General features: G+C 36.4%; 1 protein-coding gene across 1 annotated transcript in view; it reads right to left on the bottom strand.

The window, feature by feature from the left end:
• SMC5 (structural maintenance of chromosomes 5) overlaps nt 1-20,747 on the bottom strand; it is a 105,709-nt gene that overhangs the window by 45,316 nt on the left and 39,646 nt on the right. The window contains 4 exon segments of the mRNA XM_017873065.1: nt 4,546-4,640; nt 4,643-4,658; nt 9,760-9,914; nt 11,697-11,952. Of these exon segments, the coding sequence (XP_017728554.1) occupies nt 4,546-4,640; nt 4,643-4,658; nt 9,760-9,914; nt 11,697-11,952 (522 nt within the window).

The raw sequence follows: 20,747 nt of genomic DNA, 5'->3' as shown, positions 1-20,747 counted from the left end.
AAACACATTTCACAAGGCTACTTATGGCTGCCCCAGATAATGACTCCTCTGATGGATCTGGGCAAAGTAAATAAAAAGCCTTCTAAAAAAGATTCATCGGCCGGGTGCAGTGGCTCACACCTGTAATCCCAGCACTTTGGGAGGCTGAGGTGGGCAGATCACCTAAAGTCAGGAGTTTGAGACCAGCCTGACCAACATGGCAAAACCCCATCTCTACTAAAAAATGCAAAAATCAGCTGGGCGTGGTGGCACACACCTGTAATCCCAGCTACTCAGGAAGCTGAGGCAGAATTGCTTGTACCCAGGAGGTGGAGGTGCAGGGAGGCAAGATTGTGCCACTGCACTCCAGCCTGAGCAACAGAGCAAGACCCTGTCTCCAAAAAAAAAAAAAAAGATTCATCATTCTAGATGCCATTAAGAACATGTTTGATTCATGGGAGGAGGTCTCAAGATATCAACATTAACAGAAGTTTGAAAGAAACTGATTCCAGCCTTCAGGGATGACCCTGAGAGGTTCAAGACTTCTTTGGAAGAAGTAACAGCAGATGTGGTGGAAACAGCAAGAGAACTAGAATTAGAAGTGGAGCCCAAAGATGTAACTGAATTGCTGCAATCTCAGGATAAAATTTGAATGGAGGAGGAGTAGCTTCTTATGGATGAGCAAAGAAAATGGTTTTTTGAGATGGAAACTACTTCTGATGAAGATGCTGGGAACACTGTTGAAATTACAACAAATGATTTAGAATATGTCATAAATTTAGGTGATAAAGTAGAGGCAGGGTTTGAAAGGATCAACTCCAATTTTGAAAGAAATTCTAGGCTGGGCGCAGTGGCTCATGCCTATAATTCCAGCACTTTGGGAGGCCATTCCACTCTAGTCTGCGTGACAGAGGAAGACTCTGTCACAAAAAAAAAAAAAGGAAAAAAATTCTGCTATGGGTAAAATGCTATCGCATGCTACAGAGAAATCTTTTGTGAAAGGAAGAGTTGATCAATGTGGTAAACTTTATTGTTATCTTATTTAAGAAAATGCCACTGCCACTCCAAACTTCAGCAACCACCACCTTAATCAGTCAGCAGCTATCAATATGGAAGCAAAATCCTCCACTACCAACAAGATTAAACTCACTGAAGGCTCAGATGATTGTTAATATTTTTTAGCAAGAAAGTGCTTTTAAAGTATGTACATTTTATAGACATAATGCTATTCACATTTAATAGACATAAATAGTGTAAACATAACTTTTATATATACTGGGAAGCCAAAAAGTTTGTTATGACTTGCTTTACAGCAATATTTGCTTTATAAATCTGTTATATCTCTTGTATGTCTGTACTAGAATTTAATGTAAATTCAATAGTGCCACAGGATATAAGGTCAATGTTTAAAAAAATCGATATGTCTACGTACTAGCAATGTACAATTAGAAAATGCATTTTAGAAACCCATTTATGATAGTGTTAAAAAATGTATTTTAAAATTAGACAGTGAAATACACTTTTAACAAGAGATGTGTAAACTTATACAATGAAAAAGAAAAAATGTTGACAGACATTAATAGAGGCATGTGGGATGGAGGAATTTCACGGTAGCACAGATTAGCAATTCTTGAACTATTTTCAGAGGATTCTAGGCTTGAACAAATTACTAAATATACTGATGGTAAGGGGAGTTATGTTTTTCACTAATACAGAAGAGAATTACAAATATACAAAGGAGAAAGACTAGAAGGTACTCCAAAGTTGGACTGCAACTGTAAGCAGTAGCGTGAATTCATGGTGCACATATGGTATCTGGTCTCTAGATAAATATGGAAATAAATATAGACATAAGGGTTTGCATGTTAGGACTTAGAAGCAATGAGATACCAGCAGCAATGAAAATACCTAGTATCCAGAGCTCAGTGTCTAAAAGAAAATAGGATTTTTGGTTAAAGGACTGATTATAAGGCCCAAAAGGATACATTCAAGATGCGCCTGTAACATCTTACTATGGCAAAAAGAAAGAAATGCTCAAAATACAATGGCAACATATTAAAATGACACAGGAGTCAACCTGAAAATGGTCTCACTGGCCAAATATGGGGCAATTTGAGCACTAAAATAGTAATGAATTGGCCGGGCGTGGTGGTTCACGTCTGTAATTCCAGCACTTTGGGAGGCCGAGGTGGGCGGATCACTTGAGGTCAGGAGTTCAAGACCAGCCTGGATAACATGGCAAAACCCTGTCTCCACTAAAAATATAAAGAATTAGGGGGGCATGGTGGTGGATGCCTGTAATCCCAGCTACTTGAGATGCTGAAGCAGGATAATTGCTTGAACATGGGAAGCAGAAGTTGGAGTGAGCCAAGAGCACGCCATTGCACTCCATTCTGGGCAACAAGAGCAAAACTCCGTCTCAAAAAAAAAAAAAAGTAATGAATTAAAATACGTAAAACAATTCCATGAATCTATACTGATACAACAAACAAATAAATGGAAGAGAAGAAAAAGTTCTTTCTTATAGGTAGAATGCTAACTAATAAACACAGAAGGAATGACAGAGTTAGAACCACTAATGGCTCTTAAACCTACTAGGTAAGATTTCATGAGGAACAGAATATCTGCAATCTCAAAGTATCTCCACACAAAAAATTACAAAGGGAAAAAATAGCGCACACCACCCCACCCGGTTAATTTTCGTATTTGTAACAGAGATGGGATTTCACCACATTGGCCAGGCTGGTCTCGAACTCCTGACCTCAAGTGATCTGTCTGCCCTGGCCTCCTAAGGTGCTGGGATTAGAGGCATAAGCCAACATGCCGGGCCTATTATTTGTTTTTAACTTTGTAATGATGTATTTCCTTTTAGAAGATTTTGTTTGAGTAACAAAAAGTGAGGTGACTGAAAGAAAACAAGAAATAAAACTATAGGTAGTACTCAGATTTGGCAAAAATTACGTTGCACATAATAGTATGTAGAAATGGCAAAAATCGTGAAGATGACTTGCAATTTACTGAAGGATGAGAAATGGTACTCTAGTATATACAATTACAGGAGAAGGTTATATAGAATAAATTTCACAATTTAAAATATACACACAAATTATAGGAGAAAGTTCTTATTTTATCTGATAAGCAGCTATGGAAAACTGTTAAAATACAAGAAAAATGAATCCAGGTCAAATGATCAGGAATCTATATTGTATCATCAATGTATGTTTTAAATCCTTAGTGCAGAGGCAGAATGAGTTTTTGACACAAGGAAAAGTAACAGGCTAAGCGGGCCATTTGCAAAATAGAGATCATTTAATTACACCTGACTGCATGCACTTTACAATATATCATGTCTTAAAAGACATGCAACCCAAGCAACTTGACTTCTCCACCGAGCTCTTTCATCAGATTGATAAATCACTGGTTAGGCTTAAACAGCTCTAACATACACAAATTTTTAACTTTTTGGAGTCTATTTTATAATTTTATACAGCCAGCCTTTTTATCCAGTCACCTTTATGTTCACGTAACTTGCCACTCCCAAACCAGAAGTAGGGTAATATGATAAAAGCCAAAGCAAGTCAAGACTCTTTCCAAGCACTTGTGTACCAGAGAAACACAGGACCACTTGAGCTGATTCAGAATCCTCTCCTCACTTAGATCAATTAACAAAATTGTTTAAACAAGATATACAAAAGAATCTAAACCTAACCTTTCTATATAAGCCTTTTAAAGAAACAGAAGACATGCAAAAGGAGTAGGAAGTCTTACAGACAATACAACATATAGCTAACCATATATATATAAGAATGTCATATATAGCTAACAAGATATTATACTACATGTTATGTGGATTATATAACATTATAATAATGATGAGTTAATAACTACTGCTATAAGTACCTTTACATTTATTAACTGACTTAATCCTTACAACCATCTCTTGAAGTAGATAATGTTATCCTTCATTTTATAGACAAGAAAACTGAGGCATAAAACATTTAGGCAATTTGCCCAAGTTAGAAGCAATCCCAGAATTCAAATCCTGGTAGCCCAGCTATGAAGTACACATTCTTAACTACTAATACTAAGCCTTACTGTCTTTCAGTGGCTTAGATTCTTGGTCAGTGGCCTTTCTCTAGACAGATACAGGGTTCTCATTCTTTTTAAAGAAGTTTTATTTATATTAATAAGCAACATTGTACTGATTTTCCTTTCAAAGTAAAACTGAGTTCATTACAGTACATTTTCAAAAAAAGGATGTCCAAGACCAAAGGTCCATTATGTTTTGTTTTCTTAAAACATGACAGAATTACTCTTCACATTAATTTCAAATGATAATTTCAAAACGTTACAGATGGAATATTATGGGCTGGTTTTCTTTTATAAAGCAAATCAATTGACCCACAATGCCATAAATAGGAAAGAAATTAGCACAACAGAGTGATTTTGCATGAGAGTGAACTGGTGGTAAAATTAGCTATCACATTTTGCTCTAGTGAAGTTAAAACTTCAGCGCTGAAAGACAAGAGTCAAGTGAATCAAAGTGTTATGTTGGTTAGTACTTGCCTCTTTGAGGAAAACCTCCATATCTTCTTGACTTTCAAATACAAAGGCTCTTAAGTCATTTGATGGAATATGATTTTCAATATATTTGGCATTTTATTATCTTTCATATTGATCTAAAAAAACAATACAAAAGGTCGAATTTCATGAAACCCAACTGATTATTAACAACATGTTTATATTAAAATTGGATTTAATTAGATTGTAATACTTCAGAAAAGAGAAGATAAAAAAAAGAAGTTGGTATCAAAGAGTTATTTTAAAATATCTAATCCATTACTCAGAAACAATTAATACAGTACATGGTTAAACAAAGGCCAAGATTTGAACAGTGCATATTGATTTTGATACCATCTAAGAAATAACTTTAGTTCCTTTCTAGTCAACACATTGAAAATATTTCAAACAGTCTTAGATTGTGACTTGAGTGTAAACATTTCTTATCGTTCCCTACACTTTTCATATTTTCTTAATCAAGAGAACTTCATAGATGGAATAACTGATAGGTACAAAAACACAAAGAACTTTAAACTTTAAAACTAATGGAAAAAAAAAAACCTTGCTATGATTTATTTGTAACTATTACTGCCCTCAAGAGACACTTGAATTTTACATCACCGGAACATAATCTTATTGATCTATTTTACTTTTTTCTTCATTTTTTTTTACTTTTTTGAGACAGAGTCTTTCTCTGCCACCAAGGCTGGAATGCAATGGCATGATCTCAGCTCACTGAAACCTCTCCCTCCCGGGTGCAACCAATTCCCGTGCCTTAGCCTCCCGAGTAGCTGGGACTACAGGCATATGTCACCATGCCCAGCTAATTTTTGTATTTTTAGTAGAGACAGGGTTTAATTACGTTGGCCAGGCTGGTCTCAAACTCCTGACCTCAAGTGATTGGCATGCCTTGGCCTCCCAAAGTGCTGGAATTACAGGCGTGAGCCACCGTGCCCGACCTATTGATCTATTTTAAAAACATCAACTGGGTCAGGCGTGGTAGCACTGATAACCCCAACACTTTGGGAGGCCAAGACAGGAGGATAACTAACACTGGAAGCCAGAGTTCGAGACCAGCCCAGGAAACAAAGTGAGACCCTGTCTCTTAAAAAGTTAAAAAAAAAAAAAAAAATTAGCCAGGTGTGACGGCTCTACCTGAGAGGCTGAGGTGGGAAGATCGCATAAGCCCAGGAGTTTGAGGTTACAGTGAGGTATGATGGTGACACTGCACTCCATCCTGGGCGACAGAGGGAAACTGTCTCTAAAAAGTAAAATAAAGTAAAAATATGAATTAGACAATTCTGCATGTGAGGCTCAATGCTATGGAAGACACTAAGATAGGTTAGGGAAAAAGCTACTTCTGGAATTACATAATCTATTATTTATTGCAGATGAATAAGTATGTCGAAAGCAGAGCATGATAAAACTCCCATTAAGAGAAGCATATAAATATAAAAAGTACTGTCTATGGAATTTTAGAGATTGATTATTTCCAAAACATGGAAATCAGCTTTCTTGAAAAAATAATAAAAGGGGAGGTATTTATGTACTATAATCTATTACAAAGCAAACTAGCTAAGAGTTTGGGCTCTGAGGTCAGACAGATGTCCTTTCAAATCATATGCTTGATCTTGCTCAAGTACTACCTAAATCTCAAAAACGTTCATTACTTTCATCTGTAAGATGGACATAGTAAAACAGTTTACACCTCATAGAACTAAATATGGATTAAGAGATAACATAATTAAAATAATAGTACAGTGCTTGTCACATAAATGTTGGCCAACAGTGCTATTTTAAATGATAGAATATCAATCAGTATAGAAAAATGAGAGAACAGATACACACAAAAATTAAAACCACATGAAAACTATCATCCAGGCATAAACACTACAAACAACGAGCCTATTGTTTCACAATTTCAGGCGGGGGGCGGGAGGTACTAAATTACTTTATTGGAAGAAATGACACAAATAAAAGAAAATGTATGTGGATGTTTACGATAACTTATAGAAAGGGTAAAAGTAACCCCAAAATGACCACAGAAAGTCATCTATTAAAAAAAAAAAAATAGTTATAGACAAGCCAGTCTAGGACTTAGCTCTCATGATCACATTCTCCCAGATTATATTGTTTTTTTTTCTATTTTATTTTGAGACAGGGTCTCACTCTGTGTTGCCCAGGCTGAGTGCAGTGGTGTGATCACGGCTCATTGCAGCCTTGACCTCCTAGGCTCAAGCAATCCTCTCACCTCAGCCTCCTGAGTTGCTAGGACTATAGGTGCATGCCACCACGCTCAGCTAATTTTTATTTTTGTAGAGACAGGGTCTCACTATGTTGCCTAGACTGGTATCAAACTCTTGGACTCAAGTGGTCCTCCTGCCTTGGCCTCCCAAAATGCTGGAATTATAGGCATGAGCCAATACTTCTGGCCCCAAGGTATATTTATTAGAAATATTCTGCCACATCAGATTCCAAGGCCCCAAGCTTGTATAAACTGGTTTACATGACAATTCAATTCTTTGACGGAATTTACCTGCTCAGGAAGACTCAAGGAAGTCACACAAGTAGTGGTCGTTTTGGTCACTGGCCAGTTTGTGTGGTTCCAGTAGTGACTTATTTACACTTTTTTCCAAGTGTAATACACAGTCTATTGCATTCACAGTTTGGAGGTTTCCCTGATACCCTTAAGGAAGATTTATTTATTTGTTTGTTTGTTTATTTATTTTTATAAGATGGAGTCTCACCCTGTCACCCAGGCTGGTGTGCAGTGGCGTGATCTTGGGTAACTGCAACCTCCGCCTTCCGGGTTCAAGCTATTCTCCTGCCTCGGCCTCCCAAGTAGCTGGGACTACAGGCACATGCCACCATGCCCAGCTAATTTTTATATTTTCTTTTTTCTTGAGACAGAGTCTAGCTGTCACCAGCCTGGATTGCAGTGGCGTGATCTCAGCTCACTGCAACCTCCAACACCTTGGTTCAAGCGATTCTCCTGCCTCAGTCTCCCGAGTAGCTGGGATTACAGGCATGCACCACCATGCCCTACTAATTTTTGGATTTTTAGTAGAGATGGGGTTTCACCACATTGGCCAGGATGGTCTCGATCTTCTGACCTCATGATCCGCCCCTTCAGTCTCTCAAAGTGCTGGGATTATAGGAGTGAGCCACCATGCCCGACCTATTTTTATATTTTCAGTAGAGATGAGGTTTCACCATGTTAGCCAGGCTGGTCTTGAACTCCTGACCTTAGGTGATCCGCCCACCTCGGCCTCCCAAAGTGCTGGATTACAGGCGTGAGCCATCGTGCCCGGCCCTTAGGGAAGATTTAGACATCTTGTTGGTTCTGCAGGTTCCAGTTTCTTGGGATGTTCCCTCTCTTCATGAGTTCAGTGAATAAAGTATTTGTCAAAGTTCTCCAAAGAATTTCACAGTCATATCATCACAATCAAAGTAGCAAGATAGAGATAGGTGGATATAGGAGACGTAGCACTCTGTGATGATCTGGTGGTTGATGGCAGCTTTCTGCTTTATGATTTTTTAAACAAAATTTTTCCATACATCCTATTCCATAACCTATTTTATGATCTACTAATATGTCACAAATTTATTTTATATTAGTAAAAGAGACCTACAGCAACATTTTAAGGGCTGCATAGTATTCCATCATAAGGATATAAAGTAATTTATTTAATCAGTATCTTCATAAATTTTCTTTTTTTGCTCCATCATTTTGCTATGATAACCACTACTGTGAGGAGTTCATATGTAAATCTTTGTACACTTCTCCAATTCTAGATTGGAATTGTTAAAAATAAATCATAGAAATAGACCGCTCAATAACCATTTATATGACTAAAATTTTAAGTTTGCATATTGCTCACTTGCGTACGATGGTAGTGGCATTTCAACTAGACCTAGAAAGGTGAGTAAACTGCATGGAAGATATGAATGTAGGAAGGTGGCAGGAAAGGTGAAAGGTTAGTTTGAAAAGGGTAAAAAGCAGAATATATCTCTTTATCTCAAAGATTCAAATGTAATTTAAAATGGAAATATATGCCAGCTAGTAATCTGACTTGGTGATATATGCTACTATTAGAAAATCAAATGACAAGAAGAGACAAATCTAATACAGTTCTGAAGTATTATTTTGACACTGGCATTTTAGTAAAAATGTTAACAATTATACCTGCATTATAACTTTTATAAGGGTCACAATATTTTTTCTTACACTTTCTTTCAATCCTCATCAGACTAATCAAATGTCTGATATTTTAGATGTCTGCATCTAAAATAGAAATTCTCTTCTTGATCTAGCAAAAATATTCTAATATTCTAATAATACGTGAATAAGAGAGTGTTATGAATATTAACTTTGGTAATTTAAGATATGGTAAAAAATTGAAAACTATATAAAATGATTTTTAATAAAGTATAACACAAACATGAGTTACAGAGAATAGAATTTTCAAGAATCCTGAAAGGATGTATTCTTTTCTAATGAAAAAAAAACTCTCTAGCAAAAATAATCCTTATGTAATCTTAGGATAAGCTTTAAGTTTGCTCTAACATATCATTACCAAAGAATGTTAGTTTTTTACTATTTTATCTTTTTATGTGCCCAAAACTTACTATTTTAAAGAGTCTGGATGGCAATCATCTTAGTAAATCCATGGTCACACTTCATTAGATGATTTATTAAATAGAGCTTCACCTATTCTTGATGACCCACAATCATCAATAAAAGCTATCAAATATTTTATGATGTCGATAAAGTACTGGTTTCATTTTCGAAATCCTAAGAATGCCCTTTCTTTGTAGCAGGTGATTTTCTTGCCTATCCTCTTAGATTTCTTCCTTTAATCAACATATTTACAGCAGCTTTCTACCTCTTCAGCAGGTTTTAATCTAATCCCTGCTATAATCTAATAACAAGTGCCTAAAGGAACCAGCTAATCATACTAGTTTTCTACATGATTCTAGGTCAATAAGTTGCTGGTTTCATACCTCTTTCTAGAAAAAAGCACAGGTTTTATGACAGTTATTACCCTCATTAATCAGGGAACCTTTAAAAAGCTCATGAATGGATTCAGCAGTATGCCAGATGCCACAAGTCAGAGCATGTAAAACCAGGGTAATATTGGGACTAAATGTCTTAAAACAAAAATCTATAATGATTACAATAAGAAAACAAATACCACCAAGATGAACAAAGTTTCTTACCGTGAGCATTATGGGCTCACAGACTCTTTGTTTAAATTTGTCTCTGTTACTTCTTAGCCATAAAACAGCATCATACGTATCACGGAATCTCTGTCTTAGCTTATCTTCCTTCTGATTCATAAGATTGTCAAAACGTACAATATGATCATCCACACCTAAAATTGTAAAACAAAACAAAGTCTTGTTTCTCTGAAAATTTTAATTAGTGGAATAATCTAATAATAATACAAAAGAATACCCTAGATCTAAAGGTTACAAACACCATTCAGCAAGTACTTCACATAGTGGAAAAGATGTGACCTGAACAAATCATTCTATAATGTCCAAAAACCTGGGAAAACACAAAATCCTGAAACTATCAAATATAAAAAACAGGTAACCTACAAAAACAAACAAACCCACAAGGAAAACACTACATTTCCTATCAAAAGACAAATAGCAATAGACCCTCAAAATTCTGGAAGAAAAATTAGTATTTTCATTCTAGAATTGTATATACAACAAAACTAAAAAAGGGGGATGATGAAATAAGAGTATTTTAAAGGGTGAAAAGACTCTGAAGTTAATTCCCAAATATGTCTTCTTAGAAGGTTACCTGAAAATGTACTCCAACAAAATAAGGCCATGATGTAAGAAAATGGAATTCAGGAATAAGTTTATAACACAGAAAAGGCATGAGAGAAATTACAAATGATAAGCATGCAGGCCTCAAGATCAACCAGTTTAGATGCAAGGAGAAGGACAGAAGGCTACAGAACTCAAGAGAATGCCTGATAAGACAGCTTTTTTCCCCTCTCTTCCATTTAAGAAAATGCAAAATTAAAAAAAAAAAAATTAAAAGCTTTTTAAAAGCTATCAATGAAGGGAAATTTAATTATAACGCACTACTTGGTTCAACCATGAGCAAGTTTAATAAACAATACTTAGTATTTCTAAACTTCTAGAATTAACCCATAAATAAAGCATATAAAACACTAAATGTTTTCGGCCTTGAAAATATAAAAAACGGAGTATAAATGAGATAATTTAGAATGTGAGAAGGGAGGGAAAGTAAGAAGCAAGGATGGGAGGGAGTATGTATAGCTTATGAAGGGTGGATTGAAGCAATACTGACAATTGTTAAATGACCAAAAAAAGATATGTATATTATTTATAATAATAAAAATCATTATTAATAATCCCATTTGAAGAACTGTAATAGAGATGTTTTGTAAGGTAAAATCTACATCTAGAGTAAATACAAAAAGATAGTGTCTAAAGTTGATTAATCAAGCAATAGTGAAATAAGAACATGATATATATAGAAGGACTACTAGAAAAAATCTGCTTAAAGAGTTAAAAGTGCTTACTCTTGATTGGCTTTGGAGGTAAAAAAAAAAAGGGGCTGTGCCACCCTTCTAGTTCTTCTTCTTTTTTTTTTTTTTTGTTCGCCATACACATCTAACACTTTGATAAACATATAAAAATGTTTTTTTTGAACTGATCTTAGTCATATATATTGAGCAGACAGAATATAAAATCCCTATCCAAATACCACAGATCTATTCACATGGTCTACAAAAAAGAAAACCAAAGATGAAATTGGACAGGTTTCAAGGAACTAAGCTAACAGAAGGTTACGAAGGCTAGAATAAAGAGCTTAAATTTGATATGAGTAATAGTGAGTGACTTTGTAAAGAAAATAAAGCTAGGCATTTATAGAGAATTAAATCAACTGCCATAATCTGACAGAAGACAGTGGTCAGCTATCATGGCAAATTACAATACACGATAGATATAGGTAATTAAGGTATGAAGCTGGAAGAACTGAGTTGAGCTTCCTCAAGAAGGCAACTTGAACATTTTATAGAAATAATTACCAGTGGAAGAAGAAAGCCCATCAACAGAGATATATCTACATTTTATAAACATTTCATTCTAACTTTATGAAAACTTACTCTTTTTCTCCTTCTCTAGAGTTTCCCTCTCTCTTCGCTTATCAATTATCTCGCCTTCACATAATGCCTTTTCATCCTGAATCCGTCTCAGATCATTTGTAATGGCATCAATCTGGGGCTGAAGATTCTCGCAGTTTTCCGTGGTCTTTAGTTCATTTTGCAAATCCTCTATCATTTTGCGGGTATTACTTATTCTCCTCTGTCGGTCAAGCTCTTCATTTTGCTTTACTGTTAAAGCCTGCTGAATTTCCTCAATCTAATAAAACAAAAGTACGTTAGTACTTGAGACTGTTTTTCTCTTAGTTTATAAGACTTTTGTAGTAATATAGCTTTTAAAATGCAAACAATCTAACATAGGTGTTTTCCTCACTAAAATGTGTCCTGTGAGAATTAGACTAGCACACTACCAGTTCTACCAGACTACCTGTATCTTTGTTTTACACATTCACTAATATATCTCAAATACTTCAAGTGGTGCTCAGTATATAATTAGCACTCATTAAATATTTCCTGAATAAACAAAATATTTTAAAAGCCTAACGGATTTCTAAATATTTACAGGAAGTACATACTACCTGCCATAAGACCAAAATTAAAAGTCATGTGGCATATGTGATACAGTTTCCATAAATAATAAAAATAATAAAGATTATAAGTCATCCCATTACAGGTTGAATATCCCTAATCCCAAAATCCCAAACCCCAAATTCTCCAAAATCTGAAATTTTTTTAGTGCTGACATGACACCAGAAATTACCCAGAACACATTATTTTTTCACTATATTAGTTGTATGTCAGTTTTGCTGTTAAGTATTTATGTGTGAATAAGTATTTAAAATGATTGTTTATGAGTAGCATATAAATACAGAGTCAGGAATGACGGTGATGCCATCAACCACAGATCATCCACATGGGTGGCTGAAACAGCGATACCTTTATTTCCTGATGGTTCAACATACACAAGCTTTGGTTTATACACAAAATTAGTAAAAACATCATTCAAAATTACCTTCAGGCTATGTGTATAAGGTGTATGTGAAATATAAATGAATTTTGTGTTTAGACTTGGTTCGTATTCTCAAGATACCTCATTATGTATATGCAAACATTCCAAAATCTGAAAAAATCTGAAATCCAAACACTTCTGGTCCCAAGTATTTTGGATAAGAGATACTCAACCTGTAATTTGAAACAGAAATAAACTATTTTCTTCCAATGGAAATATTTCCTACCAATACTTCATACTAATATTGTGAGATTTTAATCATCAATCTATGTGTTTAGATTCCTTCACTTATATTCAGGGTAAATTATATTTTTAAAAGCAGCTATGTAAGTTGCCACTTGAAATGTCAGTGAAATTTCTATCAAAACCATGGTCTACCTAAGACAGAGTAAAGATTTTCTTTAAGATTCACACATATAAACAAATATACACTTATACACCCAATTTACATTTTACAACTAGAATTCTGCATTAAAATAGATAAATTTAACACATCACGTAATCTTTTTTAGCCGGCTTTATTTCCAAGCCAGATTTACTCCCTTTCCTTCCTCATTATAAAAGTTATAATGCATTCATTACTGAAAATACAGAGACTTACAACAAATAAAAATAACTTATAATCTTAATGTCCTTACACTTTTTTTTGAAACAGAGTCTCACTCTATCGCCCAGGCTGGACTGCAGTGGTGCGATCTCGGTTCATTGCAACCTGGGTTCAAGTGATTCTTGTGCCTCGGCCTCCTGAGTAGCTGGGACCACAGGCCATGTGCCAGCCACCATGCCTAGCTAATTTTTGTATTTTAATAGAGCTGGGTTTTCTCCACGTTGGCCAGCTGGTGATCTGTCTGCCTCGGTAAACTTTTACATTTTAATGCCTCCTTATATCTGCCTGTAGAATATATATTCTTTTTACTAGATGGCATCACTAACAATGTATTGAGAACAATTTTTCATTATCCCTTATGTCCTTGCAAAATAAAATTCTAACATCTTGTGCATGATGTGATACGGATATACCACGTTTTATCCCATCTCCTATTGAAATGTAGGTATTGATTTTTCCTTTCTAAAAATTTAGCTTTGGCAGTAACAAAATGCACATATCCCCAGATCCTCTCTCCTATAACCAAACATACAGAAGTAAAAGAAAATATATCTGAAAAAATTAAGATACATTCATGTCTGTCACTGAACATTAACAAAGTTCAATGGGCCTAAAAGTAGGTAACAGGAAATTCAAAGGATTCAGGAAAATAAATGGGCATGTCACAGATGACAATATAGAATTAAGAATCACTAAACACTAAAGACAATACAGAATTAAGAATCACTAACAAATAGAACCTCTGCAATCCCAGCAAAACAGGGACCACCAAACTACTGAAAATCACTGGCCTACCATATAAAGTCGTACCAAGAGAAGGTCTTTGTCTGATAATGACCTGAAAAACTGAAAAGCAGCCCAATGATCCCTTACCTTTCAGTTAAGTTTTCTGAACACTACCTCATTTGTCACCTTCATCCAAGAAACTACCATGACTAATCACATTAGTCTGACTCTGACTAATATCCATGTTTAGCTCAGGTACAGTCAGTCTAAACCTCTTAGATCACCTACTTTCACTAGGATACTGTCTCCATACCGCTCTATATCTGCAATTTCTCTGAATGTTCCCTCTTCTTTTTTTTTTTTTTTGAGACAGAGTGTTGCTCTGTTGCCCAGGCTGGAGTGCAGTGGTGTGATCTCAGCTCACTGCAAGCTCCGCCTCCTGGGTTCACGCCATTCTCCTTCCTCAGCCTCCCGAGTAGCTGGGACTACAGGCTCCTACCACCACGCCTGGCTAATTTTTTGTATTTTTTTTAGTAGAGATGGGGTTTCACTGTGTTGGCCAGGATGGTCTCCATCTTCTGACCTCGTGATCCGCCCACCTCGGCTTCCCAAAGTGCTGGGATTATAGGCGTGAGCCACCATGCCCAGCCTGAATGTTCCCTCTTCTTGTTCTAATGGAAACTTGGCTATTTCTGGAAGACACCTGTTCTCCCCAGAGCCCTCTCAAGTGGTGACCTTTTCCTGCCATAAACCATTATTTCAGGACACAGAGCTGGGGAAGGGGTCCTCATTAATCCTCACTGTACTCCTTCCTCCTTTAATTGATACCCACGTTGGTTCCTCTGAAGACCATGGGGTCAGACTTCGTCACCCATTACCCCTTTGCTATGTTAACTACCTCCCTGAAAATACTCCCCAACCTTATCCATTCAGGGGTGACTTTGGCACCTGATTCACTGTCTTCCTCTCTCCATCATTATGCCTGTCATCATGTGACTTAAACATATGTATAGAAAATCAATCTAACTCTTTGGCCTCTGTGTTCCTTTACTTCTTCAACTTCAATCATCTTTTCCCTAACCTTTCCTCAGCCACCTGTCTACTGAACTAAGGAGGATTACGTTCTAGATCATAAAGCCCTCCAAATCACACCACTTCTGAAAAATGTATTTTCATAATTCTATTCTTTGGTCACTATTTCCTTTTCTTCCATTTTACTTACTCTGGTATTCCTACTCTATCTTTTGACCCCACGAGGTTGTGCAATCCATTAACCCCACTACCTTGTTACATTTGTTTTCCTTAATCAGATGAGGTTCCACAATGCAACACTATAACCACTCCCTTGCAAAGATCCCTTGACCTTTCTTGTCACACTGGCCAGGAAAAAGCCCAGTTCCAATTAAACCTATCTATATACCTTCTAACTATATCTAAGCAACCGAAGTAATGAAAGAAACCCTCAAAAACTGGTCTCACTTTAAATCTATGGCCACAAAACTTAAACGGACCCTCAAAACTACCAGATAAACTTATTACACTTCTTTAACAAACTTGTGCTCTCTTTCTGAGATGAGTTCATACCTTTTGCTCCTATGATCCTTTATTGCTGCCTTCCTTCTACTCACTCAGCTAATGACCTTGCCTCATATTCATTCCATTAATAGAAGTTATAATGAGAGTAATTCCTCCTTCTCTTGCTTTTAAATCTATCACTTTACCTACATCCTTACTCATTCTGTTTTACTTTGTACAATTTAAGGAGACTCCATTTAGCTACCTAAATCTAACCCCTCCAAGGCTACTCCTGAGAAATGTTTGGCTACTCCAGAGAAATGTTTCTCAAATTACACCATAAGAAGGTGTAATTTCTCATGAAGGACCATTAAAAACAAAAATTCCAAGCCATCACAAGTCAACTTTTATTAATTACAATTAATTTACAAAAATTCTGGAAAAGTTTGGCAATTCCTTAAAAAACTGAATGCACACCTATGATATTCTACTCCTAGGAAATTATCCAAGAGAAATAAAAGCATACGTCCATACAAAAAGTGGTAGAAGAATATCTACGACAGCTCTACTGGTAGTAGCTCCAACTTAGAAATGATCTAAATGTCTAATACCAGGTTACTGAATAAACAAATTGTGTGATCTCAAGAAAAATGAAAAGAAAAATACAATAAACTGAATGAAAATAAAAATATCACATATCAAAATTTGTGGGGCACAGCTAATGCAGTGATAACAGGAAAATGTATAACACTAAGTGTACACATAAAAGCATCAAATCAATAATCTATGCTTCCACCTCAAGAACCTATAAAAAATGAGCCCATCTACATCAGGCAGAAGGGGAATCATAAAGAACAGATATCAATGAAACAGAAAACAGAGAGAAAAATCAATAAAACCAACAGCTGCCTCCTCGAAAAAAATCAATACAATTAGCAAACCTTTGGCAAGATTAACTAAAAAAAGAGTTGGGGGGGAGGGGGAATTGCCAGTATCAGGAATGAAATAGGGTTATCACTACAGATTCTATACATATCAAAGGATAAGAGAATTTATGCATACATAAATTTGACAACTTAGACAAAAGGACCAATTCACCTAATATGAAATAGATTATTTGACTAGTCTAATAGCTATTAAGGAAGTTGAAAACATAATTTTAAAACTCCCTCCAAGAAGAAATTTCTATGCCCAGAGAATTTCACTTGAGAATTACACAAAATGTTTAAAGTATATAAACATCAATTCTATACAATCTCTTTCAGAAAGCAGAAGAGGAAGGATCACTTCCCAACTCATTTTATGAAGCTAGTTATTATCCTAATATCAAAGCAGACAGAGAATACAAACACTACAAAACAGTATCACTCATGAATACAGACGCAAAAATTCTTTAACACAGAATTCAGCAATATGTAAAAAGAATTATACACTTATACACCACAACCAAGTGGGGTTTATTTGAGGGATGCAACATTGATTTGGTAGTCAAAAATCAATCAATATAATCCATCACTTATTAACCACTAAAAACGTATACAATCATACCAATAGATGCAGAAAAGCATTTGACAAAATTGAATATGCACTCAACATAAAAATTCCCAGAAACACAGGAATATGTATAAGAATTTCCTGAATCTGACAGAGCATATATATATATTTTTAAAATCTGCTATAATTACATACTGAATAATGAAAAACTGAATGCTTTCTTCCTAAGATCAAGAATAAGGTGAAGATTTCGGTGTTCACCACTCTTATTTGAGTGCTGAAGTTGTAGCCAATGCAATAAGGCAAGAAAACTAAATGCATACAAAACAGAAAGAAAGTTGTCCCCATTTGTAGCTGACATGACTGCCTATGTAGAAACTCCCAAAATATCTACCAAAGAAGAAAAAAAAGAAACTAAGTCAGAGGTATGAATCTAACAAAACACACAGAGAACTTATTGCTAAAACCACATAACGCTAATGAAAGAAATCAAAAATCTAAATAAATAGAAACATACCATGTTCATAGATCAGAAGATTCAACATAGTAAAGATTTCAATTCTTTCCAAATGTTAATGAAATTCCTATTAAAATCTCAGCCACATTTTTCTGTAGATACAGAAAAGATTTGGATGTCATCAGGAATGAAGTAAGGAACTCCAGAAATCTTCTCCTCCATAAAAGTGATGAGAACACTGACAAAGATTGTCAAAATTAACTCTTTCAGGCCTCTGGAATTTAACCAAACGCTTGTAACAATCTGGGAAGCCTTTATTCAAGAAAAATGGCTGAATCTCAGTTAAAAACAGCAAGCTCTGTAGAATTTTGAACTTGCTTCATTCTTAAACCCCTTGTTCCATTCATGTGGTATCCTTGAAAAGCAACAGCCCACAATCATAGTGAAAACCTGCAGTATAGTGTTGAAGTCAGGCACCTCGAACGGAGGGACCAGTTGAAGCCGTGGCAGAAGAACACAAATTGTGAAGATTTCATGGACATTTATTAGCTCCCCAAATTAATACTTTTATAATTTCTTACACCTGTCTTTACCGCAATCTCTGAACATAAATTGTGAAGATTTCATGGACATTTATCACTTCCCCAATCAATACCCTTGTGATTTCCTATGCCTGTCTTTAATCTCTTAATCCCATCATCTTTGTAACCTGAGGAGGACGTATGTGGCCTCAGGACCCTGTGATGATTGCATTAACTGCACAAATTGTTTGTAGAGCATGTGTGCATGAACAATATAAAATCTGGGCACCTTGAAAAGGAACAGGATAGCAGCAATGTTCAGGGAACAAGGGAGATGACCTTGGACTTCGACTGCCGGTGAGCCAGGCAGAACAGAGTGATATTTCTTTTCTTTCAAAAGCAAATAGGAGAAATATCACTGAATTCTTTTTCTCAGCAAGGAACATCCCTGAGAAAGAGAACGCGTCCCTGAGGGTAGGCCTACGAATAGCCCCTGGGGGGGCGGCCATCTTTTACAATCGAAGCCGAAGAGATGAAATAAGCCTCAGTCTCCCGTAGCGCTCCCAGGCTTATTAGGATGAGGAAATTCCCGCCTAATAAATTTTGGTCAGACAGGCTGTCTGCTCTCAAACCCTGTCTCCTGATAAGATGTTATCAATGACAACGTGTGCCCGAAACTTCATTAGCAATTTTAATTTCACCCCCTCCTGTGGTCCTGTGATCTCGCCCTGGCTCCATTTGCTTTGTGATACTTTATTACCTTGTGACGCATGTGATCCCTGCGACCCACACCCTATTCGTGCACTCCCTCCCCTTTTGAAAATCACTAATAAAATCTTGCTGGTTTTATGGCTCAGGGGGTATCACGGAACCTGCCGACATGTGATGTCTCCCCTGGACACCCAGCTTTAAAATTTCTCTCTTTTGTACTCTTTCCCTTTATTTCTCAGACCAGTTGACGCTTACGGAAATAGAAAAGAACCCACGTTGAATATCGGGGGTGGGGTTCCCCGATAGTCTAGCAGCCACTGGAGAGATATGAACAGGTCTGGAGCTCCTTTATAAGGCCAAAAAATGCAACTACTTTTGCACCAACCTAATAAATCCTCATTCTCAGAGAAATGTCATTATCTGATCTACCTGGCAGTTTCCTGGGAAAACTTACTTGTATAAGGCTTGTCTGTATTTGACCTGATTCACAGCTCACCATTACAAAACAGCCTTTTCCTTGGATGCATTTGTCAAAAACAATCAGAAGCAACTGCTTAACAACACAGCTGCGTGAAGCAGGTAACAGTTACAGCAAACAATAAGCTACCCAAAAATCTTAAAAGAAAAGGGTGGGGAATGAGCTTCTCCCCAAACCATATGAGGTTCTGGAAGCTCCTGGGATTCTAGAAGGTCATGTCCATTAGCAGAACTGTGTGCATGACCAGGGCTATGTACATGATCCAGAAACGCCTGAGAAGACCCTAAGTTCTCATCTCTGTTTCACTCTGAGGTTGTGTGCAAATAGGAAGCGAAGGTCGAGACAGAGTTAACCAAAGTTTTCAACAATCTTAGAAGCATTTATTCAAGAAAAATTATTGAATCTCAGTAAAGTGCGAATAGTGCCTGGCTGAATGTTGAAGGCATGACCCAACATACACACAGAGATCCTCAACGAAGACTGGGAAACATATAGGTTCTAGGCATTTAAGGGAATACAGATTCAGTCATTAGCTAACCACTAAACTAACCTGGTAGTGACTTCAGTAGCCACAAATGACCAAGAATAAGAACTTTAAAGAACTAGCAAAGTCACTAAACAAACAAACACCAACAACATATTCAAAGAAACAGCAACAACATCAAGCCCTGGGTAAGAGAATGGGACTGACTTCCAGAGTTGCTAGAGTATGTGACTTAAACTGTTCAGTTTCAACAAAAACTTGTAACACATTCAAATAAAGGAGAAAAGTATGGCCCATACTCAGGAAAAAAGCAGTCAATAGAAAAAGTCCGTGAGGAAGTACAGAAATGGATTTATAAGACAAAGGGGCTTTAACCCTTTTTTCGCTTGCCCTGAGAATACTTGCTGGCGGTGCTTACTTTCACATTGAAAATTAGTCAGATTTGCTTAAGTCTCAGAGTGTGTTTATGTAAAATTAAATGAATGCTGGCAGTGAGCTGCATGTACTTTTTTTCTAAATAGGAAAAGGATTAAAACTGCTATTTTAAATATGTTCAATGAACTAAAAGAAACCATATCAAAAAAAACTAAAGGAAAGGAAGAGAACAATATCTCACTGAATATGGAGTATCAATAAAAGTACAGAAATTATAAAAAAGAGCCAACTAGAAAAATCTAGAGTTGAAAAATGCAGTAACTGAAATGAAAGATTAATCAGAGGGTCTTAACAGCAAATCCAAACAGGCAGAAGAAAGAATAAGTGAACCTGAAGACAGGCTGACTGACGTTATCCAGCTTGAAGGACAGGAAGAAAAAAGAATCAAGAAAAATAAACAGAGGGCCGGGTGTGGTGGCTCCTGCCTGCAATCCCAGCACTTTGGGAGGCCGAGGCAGGTGGATTACCCAAGGTTAGGAGATTTGAGACCAGCCTGGCCAACATGGTGAAACCCCGTCTCTTCTAAAAATACAAAAAATTAGCTGGGTGTAATGGTGGGTGCCTATAATCCCAGTTACTCAGGAGGCTGAGGCAGGATAATTGCTTGAATCTGGGAG

Source organism: Rhinopithecus bieti, unplaced genomic scaffold, assembly GCF_001698545.2.
Source record: "Rhinopithecus bieti isolate Rb0 unplaced genomic scaffold, ASM169854v2 scaffold_7648, whole genome shotgun sequence".
In the NCBI taxonomy this organism is placed as follows: domain Eukaryota; kingdom Metazoa; phylum Chordata; class Mammalia; order Primates; family Cercopithecidae; genus Rhinopithecus; species Rhinopithecus bieti.
This window is presented reverse-complemented; position numbering and strand designations above follow the sequence as displayed.